General features: G+C 38.3%; 1 protein-coding gene across 5 annotated transcripts in view; it reads left to right on the plus strand.

The window, feature by feature from the left end:
• SPAG9 (sperm associated antigen 9) overlaps nt 1-19,777 on the plus strand; it is a 63,767-nt gene that overhangs the window by 38,949 nt on the left and 5,041 nt on the right. For 2 of the 5 annotated variants that reach the window (XM_061455407.1, XM_061455409.1), the window contains 21 exons: nt 1,662-1,719; nt 2,276-2,428; nt 2,516-2,567; nt 2,995-3,125; nt 4,688-4,744; nt 5,601-5,774; nt 6,458-6,587; nt 6,814-6,906; nt 7,175-7,342; nt 8,118-8,289; nt 8,998-9,225; nt 9,954-10,146; nt 10,973-11,095; nt 11,627-11,707; nt 12,196-12,263; nt 13,205-13,353; nt 14,483-14,654; nt 15,626-15,739; nt 17,476-17,514; nt 18,378-18,554; nt 19,328-19,468. In XM_061455407.1, the coding sequence (XP_061311391.1) occupies nt 1,662-1,719; nt 2,276-2,428; nt 2,516-2,567; nt 2,995-3,125; nt 4,688-4,744; nt 5,601-5,774; nt 6,458-6,587; nt 6,814-6,906; nt 7,175-7,342; nt 8,118-8,289; nt 8,998-9,225; nt 9,954-10,146; nt 10,973-11,095; nt 11,627-11,707; nt 12,196-12,263; nt 13,205-13,353; nt 14,483-14,654; nt 15,626-15,739; nt 17,476-17,514; nt 18,378-18,554; nt 19,328-19,468 (2,673 nt within the window). Of the gene's footprint in view, nt 1-1,661; nt 1,720-2,275; nt 2,429-2,515; nt 2,568-2,994; nt 3,126-4,687; nt 4,745-5,600; nt 5,775-6,457; nt 6,588-6,813; nt 6,907-7,174; nt 7,343-8,117; nt 8,290-8,997; nt 9,226-9,953; nt 10,147-10,972; nt 11,096-11,626; nt 11,708-12,195; nt 12,264-13,204; nt 14,655-15,625; nt 15,740-17,475; nt 17,515-18,377; nt 18,555-19,327; nt 19,469-19,777 lie in introns of those variants that run through there. The other 3 variants (XM_061455408.1, XR_009743743.1, XR_009743742.1) reach the window with 3 other exon arrangements.

Below are 19,777 nucleotides of genomic sequence, written 5' to 3' on the forward strand. Positions count from 1 at the left end.
GGATCTGTTCTAAGAAAGCATTAAAATTCAGTTTGGAGTTCTGTCCAAGTAGTTAATTGGGATTCTCTAATCTGTTTTCTCTTGGGCTGCATACCCAGGGGAATATTCTGGTGTGTATGCTTCTTTCTTAACACAAGTTCACTGAAACCTGTTGCTTCTGCAGTTAGGCTGTTCTTGGCTGCTGCGCTCATCAAATACATTCTCTGCATTTTTTCCCTGCTTGGTAACATATTTTTTTTTTGCCTTTGCACTCTGGCTTTCTGATTTTTGTTCTTGCATTATAAAGGGAGTTGAAACCTGGTGGGAAGTGATCCCAGGTGCTTTTATCTGTGAATACTGGAAACATTTAAAAAGCAATAACCACTTGAATAAAACCTCTCAATGAGTGTAGTGCACAGGATATATCCAAATATTGGTAAAACAGCAATAGCTGATCCAAGTTCCTTCGCTATTAAATGTAATTTAAATCCAAAACTCAGAGAGAGGAATTCCAAAAGTGGGAACTTTGGCTTCCATGTTTACTTCTAGATGCCCTTTTTTGTTGTCCAAATATCCAAGTCATCTCTTAGCAAACTTACTTGCAAGATTGTGCTCATACAGTAATTTAAAAGGCTTCCATCATTAATTTTTCCATTAGTTAATATTGGATCAGCATAATTCCTGTTGTCAGTGTAGTGATTATTTTTGCTGTGCAAGATGCAAAATAATTAGTTTTTTGCCTGAAAGTTTTTATCTTTTTTTGTATATATATTTTTCTTTAAATCCTGCAAATTTTGTGATTTTTAGGCATGCAAACAGGAGGGTGAGAAATTGATTTTTCCATAGTAGCATTTTGATTTGAAACTCTTACTGAATGGCTTCGCGTTTCTTCCAAGTACTGGGCTTCTAAATTATTTTGCAGAAAATGAGTTAGACTTTTCTTAGGTTACTGGTTTTTATAAGAGTCTAACCAGTAGAAATGGTTGTGACAAACTTTAACATCTGTCTCTTGTATAAATCCTGCTTCTAATCACATCCCATTGCCCTTTGATTTCTTTGGTAGCGCCTTTGTTTTAATTCGCTCTTACCTCATAAGTCTAAATCTTCTATTGCTCTTCGCTCATACTACACCTTACATGAACTGTTTCTTGTTCTTGTTTTTGCTCTACATGGAATGCATGGGCTTTAAAGACCATAATTTCTTTGGTAAGGTATCATTTGCTCTGGGGAAATCTGCAGGGCTTTTACAATCTGAGCTTTATAATTCAGCATGTCTTGTGTCTATAACTGGTATACTTTTGTGTTTAATGTGGTATAAAAGACAGCTGAGCATTTTAAACGTAGCTTTGTGTGCTGATACTTCTCAGTAATGCTGTGGTTGTTTTGATTTAGTAGTACTATAATCTTCAAAGTGGATAGAGTAGGTGGAGATAGCACTAGGCTCTAGTCTGTGGCTAGCCAGGGTTGCCTTTAAACTGTAATTGAAGTCAGACTGGGAAGAAGGTGGAGGGAAAAGCTAATTGTAGAAGGTACGTCAGTCCTGAAACTTCAGATAGCTCACAGCCTTACTGACAAACTTGTCATACCTACAATTCAGCTGGTTTTAGACAGTGGCAAAACATAAGTTTTATAAAAGCATCCATTTTATCTGCTAATTTCATATGTTTGTTTCCTTTAAAAAGGAATGGGTCGTGAGGTTGAAAACCTTATTTTGGAGAACACTCAGCTGTTGGAGACAAAGTAAGTGAGAATATAGGATGTAAAAAAAATCCTGGCCTTCTCTGTTGTATTTTGTTCTATCTTTAATATCTTCATACACAGAAAATGGAAGTTATACAAATGTACTTTCAGTTCCAAGAGTAGTGGTGCTCCAAGTAGTTTGAGTCTGCAGGTCTATCTGGCTAAATATATAGCTTAATTATTCTAGAATTCTGGTATTATTCTGGAAATTAGGGATCTAAGAAGCCAGAGCTGCTTTTTGTTACTGCTACAAGAAATGCAGTACTATGTCCTAGTGTGATCCACTCCCTGTACAGTTACAGGTGTAACTGCAGAAGCTAATCCTTTGGAGCACTCTTGAGAAACCTCTAAGCAAACTGTTCTGATTTATCAGTCCTTTATTTTCTAATACAGAGTTGTGAATGTGTTTGGGCATTAGAGATTTGAGGGGGAGAGAGTTTGACCTGGTTTAGAGAGCTGTACTTTTTACAGCAGCTCTGTGTAAGAAACTTGTAGGCCTTCAAGAACGTGTGTCCACAGTCATCCTTGTAATGGTGTATTTTAAATGTTTGTGTAGAAATGCACTGAATGTAGTGAAGAATGATTTGATAGCAAAGGTGGATGAGTTGACCTGCGAGAAGGATGTACTACAAGGTGAATTGGAGGCTGTAAAACAAGCAAAACAAAAGCTTGAAGAGAAGAATAAGGAACTGGAAGAAGAGCTGAGGAAGTAAGTTTAATGCCACGGTTGTAAAAAAGATGGATAAAAAAGCCCCACTGTGGTATCTAATGCAGCTATCTTTCATTTTGTATTTAGAGCTCGTGCAGAAGCAGAGGAGGCAAGACAGAAAGCTAAAGAGGATGATGATGTAGGTGTATGTGTGTATGTGGGTTTTTGTATTTATAATTTACAGTGGGACGTTATAAGCTCACATGTGTTGAGTGAGTGCTGCTAAACTTTACTGCTTAATCAGTAGTGAACTTCCTCTGTGTATAGAAAAGATAGAGGATCTAAAGAGCACAAGTAAACTTAAACACACCATGTCTAGTTTTCTTTCCTTCCTCTCTGCCCATTATTGTTACGTTCTTTATATTGAGCTGGTTTTATTCAGATTATGCTACATACAAAGGATGGGAGGAGAGGAAGGTAAAAGCAAGTCAGTTTTACAAAGCCCCAAATGATTTGGAATCTGGAGTTGTGCCCTAAACTGACTCTTACTGGAAAGCAGAGGCTGACTCTGCAAGGCCCTACTGTGCTCCTTTGTTTGTCCTATGTTTGTTTTTTTGTGTGTTCAGAGTGATGTCCCCACTGCTCAGCGGAAGCGTTTTACTCGTGTTGAAATGGCCCGTGTTCTGATGGAAAGAAATCAGTATAAGGAGAGGTTGATGGAGCTTCAGGAAGCTGTCCGATGGACTGAGATGATAAGGTAAAAGGCTCTTCCTAGAGCTCCTTGGATTTTACAGACTTTTGATTTATATTTTTTTTTAGCTGCAGAGTGATCTGGTCAGTGGGTTTTGAGGCCTTAATTGGCCTTCTGCTTGTATCCCCACATGCCCATGAACAACTTTGGTTGTAAGTTTAAACCTCATAGCAGCCTTCCAGTACCTGAAGGGGCCTACAAGGATGCCAGAGAGGGACTCTTCAGCAGGGACTGTAGTGATAGGACAAGGGGGGATCAGTTTAAATTTAAACAGGGGAAGTTCAAGTTAGGTATAAGGAAGAAGCTCTTTCCTGTGAGGGTGGTGAGGCACTGGAACAGGCTGCCCAAAGAAGTGGTAAATGCTCCATCCCTGGCAGTGCACAAGGACAGGTTGGACAGAACCTTGGGTAACACGATCTAGTGTGAGGCATCCCTGCCCATGGCAGGGAGCTGGAACTAGATGATCTTAAGGTTCTTTCCAACCCTAACTATTCTGTGAATCTAAGTTATGGGCATATAATTTAACATTGTCTAAATAGGTTCTTGGTGAGACCTCAGTGAAGATGCATTACTTTGTATGATGTACAGTAAGCATCCCTTGAAGAAATATGTGTATTCTGGAACAAAACTTGGTAATTGTAAATAAGATTAATTTGGTGGGCAGGAAAAATTGATGTGTGTGTGTGCGCGCACATCTTAAAACAGTGGGTCCAGTTGTCTAAACAGGAATAACATACAGTCTTCAGACTGAGTGTAATCCATTTGTAAGGACTTATCTTAAACAGCTTTAAAAGTGTGCAAGGTTTATTAAATAAAAACACTAAAGATGGTCATTTGGTCTAATTTGCATCCTGAATATTGAGTTGTCTGGAAGGTATGATTTTCAAAGCAAAAGTGTTCTGCTTTGGAGCTCAGCCCAGCTCGTTCTTGACACTTCCCACATGTCCAGAGGGAACACTGTCATTTGGTGCCGCCTGCTGTCAGGCAGAACAATGGCATTTGATTTTTCTGTTGTCCTCAATCCCTGTGAGCCATTTGAGTCTGAGAGGAAGAATACGAATTCCCAAGCAGACATGGCCTGCTTTTCTATAGGTCTTTATCTGCTGTAGAAATCCTCTCCTATCTCTGTTACTGTGTCTGTGGCTTCAGGAGCAATCACTTTGTAATTTTTTTCAGTGATGTGTTGAAGAATAAGAGGTTTTAAAATAAAAAGCAGTGGTTAAAATATTAAAGAAGTAGGAGGCAGAGGAATTTAGGATGGTTTCCTGTTTTCTTCTAGCTGTTTTCATTGCAAAGTGTTACACAAATTTGTCTCTTCTGTCTGAAAAGCACTCACCAGTTGTGTGTTTGATGCAAGTAAATGTGGATGATGTTTCCTGTGTTACTCCAGTTCACTTAGTGAGAATTGCAGTATTGTGCTCTGATCAGAAAAGAAGTGGCAATGGGAAGAAACAGGCTTTGATACTTTTGATGTGTTATCCTGTTTTTTTTTTTTAAGAGTTACACACTGTTCCTTTCCTTTTTTTAATTAATGCTTACTCAGTAAAGTTGGAATTCATTTCTTGTAGAGCATCGAGAGAAAATCCAGCCATGCAAGAAAAGAAGAGATCAAGCATTTGGCAATTGTAAGTATTGAAACGCAGCTCACTGGCGAAACCAAATAAAAGACCCTCACTAATTAGCTGGCACATTTCTATATGTTAGCTAATTATCTTTTGGCAGATGAAGATGTCTTAACTCTTCTCCTCTTGTTACCTAGCATGCCAGCTCGGTAAGGCTGTTCTTGAAGACAGAATGTATCGTAAGCTGCATCACGTAGTGAATGGCTGTGCACTTTGTGAAGTTAAATGCCAAAGTGCTGTATTTTTTTATTCTAGCCTGATATGCACCAGGACTCTTGTTCTGATTGTTATATTACTATTCTTTTTAATGGTGAAAAATAGAAACCTGAATAGCTCGTGTGGATTGCATTTATTTCAGCTTCCTTCTGTGAAGTCCAGCTTAATGGTTGTTTAATCTCTCCATTCTAACTTCAAGCTCTTTAAATATGGAAGTGTTATTCACAACAAAATAACTTGTCAAATAATGCTTTTGATTTAGTGGTTTGCTGATAACTGTTCTCTTTTAGCCTGGGAAATGGAGTTTTTAAAGTGCTCTGTGCATGAACTAATATGCTTCATAAAACTGTCTTCCAGATGTGATGCTCACATCCTAATTTTGTTGGTTCCCTGTAGATGCTCATTCAAGATGCAGATCCCATTAAATCAATAGACAAATGGGATAATAATTCCTTGAGAATTTTTCTTACTGACATGAGTTTCTATGCTTTGAGAGTGTTGCTGAGTGTGGTGGCTGATGCTATGTTGAGCTCCAGTTTTAGTCTAACTGGCTTGAGCAGGCTAGCATATGCAGTGTTTTGTCTGCATAGTTAAATTTAGATGCAACTTGCAAGTCTTAATTTCCATCTTTGTTTTCTTCTAGCTTTAGCAGGCTCTTCAGTTCATCTAGCAATACAGCTAAGAAACCAGAACCTCCTGTCAATGTAAAATACAATGCTCCAACCTCACATATTACTCCATCAGTCAAGAAAAGAAGCAGCACCTTATCTCAGTTACCCAGTGACAAATCTAAAGCCTTTGAATTCCTCAGTGAAGAGTAAGACATTTGCTTTTATCATCCTAGATATGCTTTATCAAGTATTCTTTTATTCCTCTGAGATAAATAGTATGCTGATAAGTGAAGTATAATGTTCTGAAATGAGTGTTGATACATAAGAAATTAACATGGTGCAGACTGAAAGGCATTGCTGGATGAGAACTTTGGGAGCCTGGCAGTAGTATTCTATTTGGTAAATATCACTGCCTTTCATAAAAGTGCATTTAGGCACAGGATGCAGCACTTGGTACACTTTTATATACAAGTGGTATAGCTGAGCAATAACTGTACAGGTACTTTCACTTTAAATTCAGTGGAAAAATAGAACAACATGAGTCAGGCTAGCAAGTGTCTATTATTTTTCCCTCCTGTCCTTCTTTTTTGGCAATGTATACTTTTGGCTTACAACTTTTAAAGCTTCTAGTGGAGGTACATGACCCAAGTTTATTGTCTTTAAGGATGCTGATAACAGACTTTCTGGTTTTGCCTGTCTTTCACAGGTCTCTTAGAAATAGCCTACAGGAAACCTGGTGTTCTGTAGGTGATGTGTGAGAAACTAGCGATCTCTTTGGTAACCCAGTGCTTCCACAGAGGTCTTGTATTGAGTTTGACAGCAACTCCCACTAAACAAAAGATTTTAAAGAACATAAATAATAGGTTCTTTAATAATGATTCTTCCCTAGAACTGAAGCCAGTTTAGCCTCACGCAGAGAGCAGAAGAGAGAGCAGTATCGCCAAGTGAAAGCACATGTTCAGAAAGAGGATGGTAGAGTGCAAGCATTTGGCTGGAGTCTACCTCAGAAGTACAAACAGGTATAAGGCTCATGTTTTCAAATGTAGTGGTAACAACTTCATGTTTTGTGAAATTTGAACAGGGAATAATTTAAAAGCTTGTGCTTTGTGGTTAAAAGAGTCTTTCTAATAAAAACCACAGGGCAAAGCTCTTAATTGTGTTTAATGAAGTCTGATCAATTGATTCCAAAGATTGTAAAACTCTTTTAAATAGGAAAACCTTTCTGTTTCTTCTTTTTTTCCCTAGGTGGCAAATGGTGGCCAGGGTGACAATAAGATGAAGAACTTGCCTGTACCTGTTTACCTGAGACCTTTAGATGAGAAGGATACCTCTATGAAGGTAGGGTGTACTTACAGTGATGATAAAGAGACTCAGATACCCTGTAATTTGAATAGTCTTATTTTGGCCTCAGTTGTTTTCTTTTTTTAAATAAAGATGTTTCTTTCTAAAGCATAGGCGAATTGTAAGTTAAGCTTCAGTAGAAATGTACATGACTTCAAGGTTAATGAATTCCTTAAAATGGACTACATATATATAGTGATTAGTAATCATTAATAAGCATTTTTGAAGTTTAACATGTAAGTGAAGTATTTATTTTTCTTTCAAGCTGTGGTGTGCTGTAGGGGTAAACCTGTCAGGAGGGAAGACACGGGACGGTGGGTCTGTGGTTGGTGCTAGTGTGTTCTACAATGATGTGGCTGGTACGGACGCAGATGGCAACAAGCAGCAAACAGGATCTCAAAGTAGCTTAGACAGACTAGATCAAGAGCTCAAGGTAACGTCACCTGAAAGGCATGTTGAATAGTTTATATAGTTAAACATCTTTACAAAATGTTAATCTACAGTTATATGATAATCAGGCTTATTACAATTAGGCTTATTTTTCTTGGGTAGTCACCACCCCAAGTTGTTTGGGTTATTGAATCCAGCTACAAAAATACTGGGATTATTTCCTGTGTACCAGCTTGCTGGCAAATCTGAGGAGCAAATCAATTTTGCATCAAAATCATGCACTTCTCATACTAGTCCTGCCAGCTTTAAAAGGCATTTGTTGACAGAATTGTTCATGTTCTGACTGCCATTTAAAATAAGGGATTTTAGGTGTCTCTGGCATTATTTAAGCATGTGTTAGTCTTCATGTTTTCATGAGGAAGCAATGAATAGAATTCATATTAAGAACATAAAAACAAACCTTAACTTGGAAGTGCTCTGGGACATCACATTAATCTGTGGTGATACTGAGTATGGTAGCTGGCATGTAATTATGTTCTTATGTAGCTTTATACTTGTCTAATTGTGTAATTGTGCAGTATAATTTTCTATAGTTTTCTACACAAGCATAAAATATGAAGGGGTCTTGTATTCCAGATATGTAGAGAACAAGTACCTATATGTGTTTTTACAATGGCATTAAAGATATTTAACGTATCATATTTATGTATCATTCAGTAGTTGGTAATGCAAGAACATACAAAACCAAAGGTAATAGTTCTATTCTTGTCCCCCTTGCTGTTGTTTTTCACTTCTGTTTTGCCTTTATTCTCCTTCAGGACCAGCAGAAGGAGCTGAAACATCAGGAAGAATTGTCCAGTCTAGTTTGGATCTGTACTAGCACACATTCTGCTACAAAAGTTATCATTATTGATGCTAATCAACCAGGAAATATTCTGGACAGTTTCATTGTTTGCAATTCTCACGTGCTTTGTATTGCCAGTGTACCAGGTAAAGACCTGTGATGGTTTAGCTCTTACTTTAACTGCGTCTTATTTGGATTTTCTTATGCAATGAAGGACCAAAGATGGGGTAATTGGTTTAATAAAATGTCACTGTAACAGCAAGAAAAAGTGTTTAGTTGTAGAGGAAACTATTGGATTTCTCCTGTTCCACTCTTTGGTTACTTTCTGACCTGAATTAACTCAAAGGTAGAGAGGTGTCAATGACCAAGACTATTTTGTCTGCTATATTATAAATTGTGCAATAGTGCCAGTGCTGTATGGAAATAAGCAGTTGGTACTTGTTGACACATCATAAAGGAAAAATGTTGGCTTTTTAGACCTTCAGCCTCTTGGAGATAAGGAGCAGATCTTGGAACTTCCTATAGGGGGAATCCTTGTTACATTGAGAGTGTATGTGGATAGTGTACTGAGGGTAGTGTAATAGGAGGATATTATAGTTCTGGAGAAGAACTGATTGTGCTTTTGGATTTCTTGGGTTTTGGCTTATGCTTATTGAAGATGATGCTTTTACTTTGTGAGCTTTGTCAGCATCTTTAATGTCTGCTAATCATGTTAATATAGGATCGTAGATAGGTATCTGTGTGTTGAATCTCAGTTGCTGGAGAGTTCATTCAGTTTGAAGCTTAGTTTGTGACTAGATAGAAAATTGAGTCACCTTTATCCCTTCAAGAAGTGTGAGTTTAATCTCTTTCAGGAGCAAGGGAAACCGACTATCCTGCAGGAGAAGAAGGGTCTCAAGAAGCAGATCCCAGTCAAGTGGACAAGTCCTCTCTGTGTGGAAGCATGACTAGCAACAGCTCTGCAGAAACGGATAGCTTGCTGGGAGGAATAACAGTGGTTGGCTGTACTGCAGAGGGTGTTACAGGGGCGCCTGTAGCTCATGATGCAAATGGTGCCTCACCAATGACAGATAAACAGTCAGGTATGAAAACCTTACGTGTGCCAGGGATGGCCAAACACCACGAGGTGTAAGTGAAAGATTAATGGTGTAAGTATTTAATGTAACTGCTTCCTGTAAGCAGTGGTAACATGAAACAAATACCAAATATAGGAAATGGTTTGGAAGTCTGACATATTTGCACTGCCTAATTGTAGCTGAACACTTTGTGGAGGTGACATGAAATGGGCGTACAAAATGCCTTCTGTAAAAGACTTTTCAGAGAAATCTTAACTTGTGCTTGGTCTGAAAAGAGCTTTTAAGTTATTCAGTATTTGAAGTGCAGATCTTGCTGACAAATATTAGGGAGAATGTGAATGCCTTCAATCTTATAAAGTCTTAATAGAGATTTAAGTGAAGCTGCTTGCTTTACTGGTATTCTTAATACTTTGTATGCCCTTCAGAGCTGTATGGTGATATGATTGTTAATGGGTATGTGGTTGTTGGATTTGTTCACCGCTATTCTAGTTAATCACTTAAAGGGCAATCTGTACTGTGAGTCACTGGTTGATACTTCAAATACATTTGACACTTGTTGACACAGTGTAACCTACTAAAGTTTGGGTGTTTGTAATCTGATTTTTTTTCAGATGAACTCTAAAATCTGGATTGTGACCATCTAGTTATTACAGCTGTTCACTTAGTTCTGGCTTACTTAAATAAATAAGAACAATTTCACAGCTGTTAAGCTTTTCAATTTTTTTGTTCCATAGATACTGCAACTGAAAGTAATTCAGTAGATGAGAGCATTCCAACAGCAGAGGAGGCAACAGAAGCAACAGAAGTCAATGCAGGGACAGAAGACACAGCTGATATTGCACAAACTGGAGTCTACACAGAGCATGTCTTTACAGATCCTCTGGGAGTGCAGAATACAACAGAGGCATCTCCAGTGTACCAGCCAAGGTACACAGTCTCAATCCTCATACCTCTTAAAATGTATTTAGAAAGAAAAATACTATGTTTGTAGGAACATAACGCAGGGATGAAATAACTACTGGGTTTTTTTTTTCCTTGTTAAGTATGTTGAGGTTTATATAAGTAGTCTTGGTATAAGACACTCTACACTTTGCTTGCATGGAAGGGTCACCTCTGTACAGTCGTTTGTCTGTGAACTCGTATCCCTTGAGTACTGATACCTCCACAAAGGAGTAGTGAGTGTCTACCACTTTGTCACCATGTCCTCTCACAGGCTTCATGTGAATGGCATCAGAGATGCCTGTTTAAGTTCTTTGTTTGATACCTAAATAACTTCCAGGCAACTGGTTCTTCAAATGTGTGTTGCTTTTCTCAGAATAGTCAATCTGTGAGTAGTTACAGGAGTGGAGTAGTTTGAAAGCAATCAGTACTTCAGATCTTCAGCAGTCTTCACTCTTCAGACACAAAAATATCATACAGCTTATTTATCTTAATGTGTACCTCTGCTGTGTCTCTTCTGCCATTCCCCAGGGATAACAATATTGACAAGTGTGAATGGAACCTGAATTTCCTTTTATAAGTAAACTTTTATAATTAACTGGAAGTTTTATAAGTAACTGGAAGAAATTCATTGTTATGGAGGCTTTCATCTTTATCCTTGTACTTTCCTGCTCAGTTGCTGGTTTTGTAAAATGCCTTATGTCCTTCAAAAGTCAGTGTAGAAACTTAACAGCAAAGAATTGAATGTCAAGGTTATAATCTGAGTAATCTGTGCACTTTATTCGATGTATTTTAACTGTGCTTTTTTTTTTAGTACTGAGTCAGAGTTATATAAAGATGTTGCAGTTTTGCCAAATGAGCAAGATCTTGTGAGAGAAGAAGCACAGAAGATGAGTAGCCTTTTACCGACAATGTGGCTTGGAGCACAGAACGGATGGTAAGAAAATGCTCATCTTGTTCAATTCATTTGGAAAAACTATTTTAAACTTGCTTCTTGTGCCTGCAGGCCCGATAACTGTCTCGAGTCAAGATTAAGTGTAAGAAGACCTCAAGAAAGCCAAAACTTTGTGCACTTTGCTACATTTAGGAATTACAAAATTCAGAGTGTTGTAGGTGATGAGCAAGCTCTTTTTGGTGGATAACACTTGAACCTGCAGAAAAGTTTTGCTTGGTTTTTTGTAGTCAAAGAAATTAAGGTCTTATGATCCCGTAGCGTTCAGTATGTTGTTACACGGGAAAGATATACTGCCCTTTTTACTGCAGTTGTATCTGCAAAGGAGTTATGTTTTAGGCCTCTAAAAAGCCATCCTGCTGCTTAGAAGCTTTTTCTATACGTATTTTTTAGTGGAAGATGAAAACTTATTTTCCCTTTGGTGGAATTCAGTTATAGGGGTTTTGCTTGTCTTTTTTTTTTCTGTCTGGTAGACCCTTCCTAGTGCTTTTAATCCCTCCTGATTTGTCTTTGCAGCCTGTATGTTCATTCGTCAGTGGCGCACTGGAGGAAATGTGTTCATGCCATTAAACTTAAAGATTCTATTCTCAGTATTGTGTAAGTCCTGAAAGATGTAAATCGTAATCAACCTTTGTTAAAATATTTGCAAATTAGTTTTATATTTCCTCCTTAGATATTGGGAATGTCAGTTGCCATAAATGCATGCATGTTTTTCAAGGGGCAGTAGAAAACATTTGGGGAGTAAGGAAAATAAGAGGAATCTTCTGTCTGTTGGAAGTACTGTAGGTCAAAATGATCTGTAGCTGTATACTTGGTATGCTTAGTGGTTGTATGCTCAAAACAGATGTAGGTTGTTATCGGCGTTTTCTTCAGGCATTGTAGCTAGATGTGTTTTAAGCTTTCTGCACTGGATTTTGAAGCCTTGTTACTGTCGCTTCTCTTGAGCTATATTGTAGAAATCAAAACACTAGGGCTAACATCACTATAAAAAGCATGCTGAAATCTAAAATGTTTATACCTTTGAACTTGCAGTTTGAGAAATGCAGTCTAATAGTGTATATTCTTGTGCCTCCTTTTTTTCCCAGACATGTAAAAGGAATAGTATTAGTTGCACTAGCTGATGGAACACTAGCAATATTTCACCGAGGAGTTGGTAAGCATTCTGTTGGATCTTGAAACTAGTGAGGTTGGAACAGCATTTAGGGAAGAAATGTGCCATTTAGAAACAACGTTTTGAAAATGTATTCCCCAATGGCCTTTTTTAGAGATTGGAATCTTGAGAAATCTTCCAAGTATTTTAGTTGCAGTTTTGGGTACCATTTTGCACTGTTGCGGTGCATTCCTAGAATCCTTTCATACTCTGAGAAGGAGGAGAATGGGATCTATCTGAGCTAAATAGTGGAAAGCCTGTTGATAAAGCCATCATCTCTTCTGCTGCTTTTGTCATGCTCAATAGTCATGTCTTCTGTTTTGTTATTGGTGTTAATAATTGTCTGTGGCCAAGTCCTTCAGTGAGAATTTTGTGAACTCAAAGTCTCGGTGGTTTATAAACTTCAAGGATCTTGAGTGAATGTCAGTGATGATCTGTGGCTTAGCTCAGTCTACAGAAGAATTTTGCTTGGTGTTGAATGACCAAATTTAGTATGTTTTTAGGAGATTTTGGGTGCCTTTCTTAAGATCTTACAGCATCTTCTAAAAAAATCTTGATGTACTGGCCAACATTTGTGTTCAGTCAAGCAGCGAGTGCCTAGTGCTGTGTGGGTAGTTGCTTGTTGTAATGTATGCTGCTGCCTGTCCAAGTAAAGCATTTAGCACTAGGTAATTTGCTGGTTTTAAAAGTGTTTTGTTGTGTTTTGAACATGAGTCAGTGTACAACCTTATTATACTAAAAACGAAGTAGCATTTGGGATGTTGGTCTAACTAGGGTTTTTTAATGAGGAGTCTAGCCATAAATTTGCATTGATATATCCAGGGTATTACAGTGCTTTTAAAAAATAAGACTGTTAAGATATTTGCCTGTACTTTGAAGTTATTTTTCAACTCATAGGAACCTGTGCTTTGTTTTGTTTCTAACTTTTCCTTCTGTTTTTAAAGATGGTCAGTGGGATTTGACGAACTATCACCTCTTAGACCTCGGCCGGCCGCATCATTCAATAAGATGCATGACAGTGGTACATGACAAAGTGTGGTGTGGGTACAGGAACAAAATCTATGTTGTTCAACCAAAGGCCATGAAAATAGAGGCAAGTTAAAACGGTGTTTAAAATAATTCGTTGTTAGATTTTTAATGCCATCACGTGCCACAGCTCAGACTCCAGAGAACAGTTGTTTGGTCATCAGTACAGAAACAAGCAACCGAACAAATTTGTCTTGGGGAAAGACTATTACATTTTCTTAAGATATTTTCATTGTTTAGGAAAACTTTAAGCCATGATGAGACAGTTCTCATTTATTGAAACCAATTTGGGGGTTGGAGGTAGTTCTCCCCTTCTAGCTGGCCAGGACCTGGAAAGTGTCTTAGTGCAGAGTTTGTAAGGGTAGCTCCCAGCCTGTTCTCTACATGCATGCCTCATTATGTCCTCCACCCACCCTAACCTTCTCTATAATCTGTCTTTGCATACTTCAGAGGTTTGTAAGTGTTAATCTTGGGTGTACTCTCCCTCCAGTTATGGAATAGTTTGTTTATATAAGGTGTGTAAGCTGGTGTTTCTGCAGTGTTGTGTGTGTACCTGACATCTCAAGTACAGAACGGATGTAAGGTTTCTGAACCATTAGCAGAATTAGCACTTCAGGTTTTGTTAATTGGCCTGACGCGTGGGTCAGACCATTTGAGAGTGACTGCTCAGCTCTTCTGAAAATATCAAGCGCCTAACTGATAATCTGTTTCTGTGAAGACTATATATATGTATATGGGAAAACCAAAGTGAAGGAATGCATACAACAGTGGAATTGTTTGTGTACCTTGCATGGTGGGTTTGTATGCAACAGCAAGGCTTAACAGAACTAGGAAGAAAACTACTTTTTGGGCACATGTATCGTGTGCTGTGACAGGAGGACCTCATAACAAAAAGGTGCCAGGTTAAATGGAGGCAGAAGCCAGAGTAGGCTGGGATATGATATGTAAATGAAGACCTAGTAGGAAACTACGGCTTTGAGATCACACTCCAGGGAAGGGTATCAGCATTTTTTTACTATTAATTTATCAGCATTGTATGGCAGTTGTAACTTAAGCTTAACACCATCTGCTAGCGATCTTGTAAATTAAAGGGTCGTAGTTGACTTAAGAAAATGGCCAGTATTGGCTCTGAGAGTAACAGAAGTCTCTTACTCTTTCTTGTTTCATCTTCTAATTTAAACTCTGATCTTTTATAGAAGTCGTTTGATGCACACCCAAGAAGAGAAAGCCAAGTGAGACAGCTGGCATGGGTGGGTGATGGGGTATGGGTGTCTATTCGTCTGGACTCCACCCTGCGTCTCTATCATGCGCACACGTATCAGCATCTACAAGATGTGGACATTGAACCTTATGTAAGCAAAATGCTAGGTAAGTTGATAAGAAAAACTGTTGTATTCTTACACCTCTTGCTGTCTGGAGCTTTCTTTTCCTGTTATGGATCAGACGGTTCTCATGGCAAACTAAGGGGAAGGGTGGATTGAAGTCACATCCTGTTTGTGACAATTTGAATCTGGAAGTAGAAGCCTAAGTCAGTCTTTAAAGCATGATGAGGATGATGGATCTTCTGATACAGCCAGCTGGTCCTATCTGGTATCTAAGGTGTCCTTAAAAGCTCAGAACTAATGAGGAAAATGGTGATTGGGTTGGGCAGGCATCAACAGAGATGCTAAAATCTTTCTCTTTTTTTACTGTACTGATGCCTTATTTTAAATCTTAAGAGTGGGAAGAATTCATTACTTGCCTGGAAAAACTGCCTCTTTTTCAAGAAAACACAAATGCAAAATGGCAATTTTTTATTGATCTTGAAGCTAATAATCTTTCTGAGATTTTTTTTTTTTCCATTAATGTTCATGTAAGAGCAGTTTGACCACCTACATAACTCAACAAATAAAGGTCATGAGATACCCTTTACAAGTAACTACTGAGCCATTGCATTTAGCTGCTCAGCTGCCTTCTGCTTCCCTCATAGTGCTAATGGATGAGAAATCAATTTTAATGGATGGGAAACCATTCTCTTACATCTGTAAACTCACCTTTTGTTTTGTTTGAAAAGCTACCCTGGTACTGTAAGCCCCAAAAGATTTTCCTCTGCAGCATTATGGAGCATTATTTGTGCTTTCTCACAGTTAGTGTTAGTCTCCTTCTGTGTAGGTTCACAACTTAATTGCTGTAGCCTTTTAGGCTATCTTTACAACTTAAATATTCCTCTACCTTGTTTCTGTTTGAAGTGGGAGGGAATTACTTGTCTGCGTGGTTTGGGAGTTGGAGTTAAGATTCTGTTATGGAACTAAAATTATTCTTGCTCATAATTTTTGATGAAAAGCATCTTTTGTTTTTAGGTACTGGTAAACTGGGATTCTCATTTGTGAGAATCACAGCTCTTATGGTGTCTTGTAATCGTTTATGGGTAGGAACAGGAAATGGTGTCATCATCTCCATTCCATTAACAGAAAGTAAGTAAAATACAAATGAATAGCACTGTGCAATATGTTGTAGACACAAAGAGAATATTTAACGCCATTCAGATGCTTGCTAATGGATAGAAAGCTTTACTGCCAGGTGTGAATCCTTCAGGTTTGTAACAGATTGGGCCTGTGTGGTGTTCAGCAGCTAATCTGTGCACGTGGTTACAATTACTCTGAGAAAAAAGCACATCTCCAAAATCTCCTGTACTTCAATTTGAGCAGAGTTGCTGTAGCTTGAATGAAAGAGTCACTTTGAAGCTTTGGAGCTGTTACAGATATTAGCAGCATTTATAGAAGTTTATTGTTTGTAAGTGATGACTTTAGTTTTCTAATTAATGTTATTTTTGATTACCATGTGGTCACCAAAATAGTTTTTTGTTTGATTAGAGCAAGTTGGTGGTGTTGCTAATTTCATTTGCTTTAGTTCATGAGAGTTCATCACAAAGCTGGTATAAAGGACTGGAACAGCAGTAGTACTGACTGCATTAAAGGATATATTCAAAGTTACAGGAGTTCTAAACACATTCTAAAACAGAGCATGAACTTCAAGGTAAAATTCCAATAATGCACATCCAGGTATTTGCTTAATATCAGACCCCAAACTCTTGTCATAGCCTGAAACTACTTGGGGGTGGGAGATGGAGCATTCAGACATGGACAGTTGAGCCTTGGGAGAAGGAAACAGTCTAGTTCAAGGGCAAAATAAACCTTAAATAGGTAAAGTTTGGGAAGAATCTGTGTGTAATTTGATTGCATTTAAAACAAAAACCCCAGTGCTTGTGCCTGAGAGTAATGTTAAAACACATGGACAGAAGTTTCAAAAAATAAAATGCAGACGTTTGATAGTCCTGGTTGTACTGTTGCTATATAGAAAGTACAGTCTGACAGGTGTCATTTTAGTGTAATTTAATAGGAAAAACTCTTCATGGTGTATCTGCTTTGTTGAACAGCACATACATGCGTTGTTTCTCACACTGTTCCATTACATTGTCCATCCATTCAGTAAATGTCTTTTTTTGCATTGCATGAATATATTAAGGGCAGACTTTCTATCATGAATTTGAATTACTTTAAATCATGCTTTCAAAAATTAGAGCTCTTAATTTGCGTCAAGCTTAATTCAGTGTTTCCAGAGGAGTTTGCTTTTAGCATGGTAGTGAATATGAAATCAACCCTATTAAAGCTGTTCACTTTAATTTCAGTTTTGTTGGTTGTTCATGAATCAGAACAACTCGTTGGGGATAGCCTGAGAGTGGGTTTGAGAACCTTTGTTGCAAATAGTCATGGTTGTCAAAAGCAGTCACGTCCTCAAATCAGCAGTCATGTATTTTAGTTCCCTGGGTCTCAGTAGCAGGGCATCTTCGAGATCTGCAGGTGATGTTTCAAAAGGCACTTGGAAACATGAATTGTTATTTACCACTTTGGTAGCCTTCTGCCAAGGAAAGAGCGAAAGGGGAAACGCTGATAATCAGTAATGAACTTTGTGGTGACAAAGCACATACAAGTGGCAGTGCTTTTGTTCATTTTGTACTGAAACTCTATGACAAGATGCTGTTCTTTGACTTTTTATTGAATCATCTGTAATTAGGTATTTACTGGTTTTAGGAGCTAAAATTTTAAGCTCTACCTTATCAAAAACCAAAATATGAATGGTGGGTTCTCATTAATCCTTCTCCTCTACTGTCATACCTATCCATTTCCCCTTTCCTCCTTTCTCACTTTAGCTGTAATCCTCCACCAGGGACGTTTACTGGGGCTGAGGGGTAAGTGCAGATCCTGAACAAAAATCTATTTTCAGGCTTCTAATAGCCACTTCAAGGCTGTTTCCCACTCCTTATAGATTTACCCTTTGTATGTTCCTAAATGTTTTTCCACTTGCAGTTACTGCATTGCAGCAGTTTTATGTTTGCTAAATGGCCACCAATCTGCTCAGCAGTTTAGCATATCATCCTGTGTTGCAGCTGAACTTTCATCCAGACTTTGTTTTTCTTCCAGCCAATGTGATACCATACCTTTATAACTTTGTCATTAATCCACATCATTTACTGTCTTGTTACGAATCACTGTTTCTTTCACTACTCTGATAGTCTTTGGAATGGAGATGGCTTGTATGTCTAGCATGAGTACTTCTGTTTTAATGGATTTTAAAACTTTCTGGTTAAAAAGTAGATGTAGAATGATAATAGGGTAGCTCCTTCATGCCCACAGGTGGCTATATTTAGAGACTTTATACTGGCAAGGGGATACCCTATGATTAGTTGGAATGAAACTGTCTTTAATTATATGCTTAAGTACATTGAATTTGCTCTTACAGAAACACATTAGTGGTACTTATTTTTCCATGGAAGATACAGTCCTTCCACAAATTATTTCCTTCCAAAAGTAGGGTATTGAAATCTGGTGTTTATGCTAGACTAATAAGTATCCTGCTCCATTTTCTGATGTACTTAAAATAACGAAGCATGCAATCTTTTTTCTTTCCAGCTCTGTCTTGAATTGGCATTGCTGCCCTCCTGTTTCATTTTTACCTAAGTTGGCTTTAGCTTTTAGATGGTACCATAAGGTTTCTTAACAAATAGTCAGTTCTTTAATTTGTATTTTCAACTGAAAACCACTTCTTTTACAGCTAATAAGGCAGCAGCAGGCTCTGGAAACCGTCCTGGGAGTGTAATACGTGTATATGGCGACGAAAACAGTGACAAAGTGACTCCAGGAACATTCATACCATATTGTTCAATGGCACATGCACAGCTTTGCTTCCATGGGCACCGTGATGCTGTTAAATTCTTTGTGGCAGTACCTGGTGAGGTTTTATTACCATTCCTCCAGTGCAGTTTCTTTTTCATCCTCATTTGCTTAGTTAAACGTAGTGTTTAGGCAAAGATAGCAAGTGTATGAAATCATGCAGTCAGAAACAATTTATCTTTTATTTGCAAGACCTGTCTGACTCCCAGGTGTTTAATGGGAGGAAAAGGGTTTGGTCACAAAGAAAGAAGTGCTTTGCTTCCATCTGGGCAAAAGGTACTATGATAAGTGAGCACTTACCTATTAAGAAGGCAGTCAACTTCTAATTAATGTCCAATTTAAGAGGCTGATACCATGCAGGAAGGATGAGCTACTGAGGGAGTAGCCCCCGGGGAAAGACTGTCAGCTGAAAAAGCAAAGAGTTGCCTAGAAGGTGCAGTGCTGTTTGAATGGCCCCTCGGCTCTTCTGTGCACCTTGTGTGCTGCAAGTCAATGACAGAAGTTTGCCTGATGGGCTGGCATGCATTGAATCATTTCAGTTGTGTGTCTGAAAGGCTTTAAGTCTGTTTTAATGTCGTTCTCTAGATCTGCATGCCTGGGCTGTGAAAAATATCAGGAGGCTTTTTATTCTTTGATTTCCATTGAGCTGACCTGAACAGATTCTTCATCTCTTTAGAGAGATGAAATCAGAGCAAAGCTCTGTCCCTTGCTGAATTGATACTAGACTCCAAAGTTAAGTGTATCGTTAGGTATTATGTCATCTAGTGACCAAATGGAAGCGGTGGTATTCTGCAGGATGTGACATAAAAATATATTCTCTTTTTAATCCAGGTCAGGTTGTTTGCCCACAAAGTAGTAGTGGTGGAACAGAGCTAGCAGCTGATAAAGCGGCCCAAGAGTCCTTCAACCAGAGTCCCTTAAAATCAATGTTGGTGATAAGTGGTGGAGAAGGATACATTGACTTCAGAATGGGTAAGAAAACTGAACTTAAAGTTAGTTATAACCTCTTCATACTGCAAGGTCATTAACCAGATAATAGCTTGCGTTGTGATTGCAGGGTGCATTTGTGTGGCCGGTCAGTATATGGTCTTTACTAAGCAAGCATAAGAGTAGAAGTATTTTTATTCTCACACACACACCCCTTCAGCTTTTTCTCCTCCCAGGAAACCATGACCTCTGAGATGACTGTGGAAAAAGGCTTATTTGAAACTGGTTTGGAGTCATGCACCACCTTACAGTTTATGCTTTCGTTCTTCTCTCTCAAACTGCTGGAATACATGT

This window comes from Pezoporus flaviventris, unplaced genomic scaffold, assembly GCF_033815535.1.
Source record: "Pezoporus flaviventris isolate CSIRO_AGI_PZ_B2104156 unplaced genomic scaffold, CSIRO_AGI_Pfla_v1 ptg000020l, whole genome shotgun sequence".
NCBI lineage: Eukaryota > Metazoa > Chordata > Aves > Psittaciformes > Psittacidae > Pezoporus > Pezoporus flaviventris.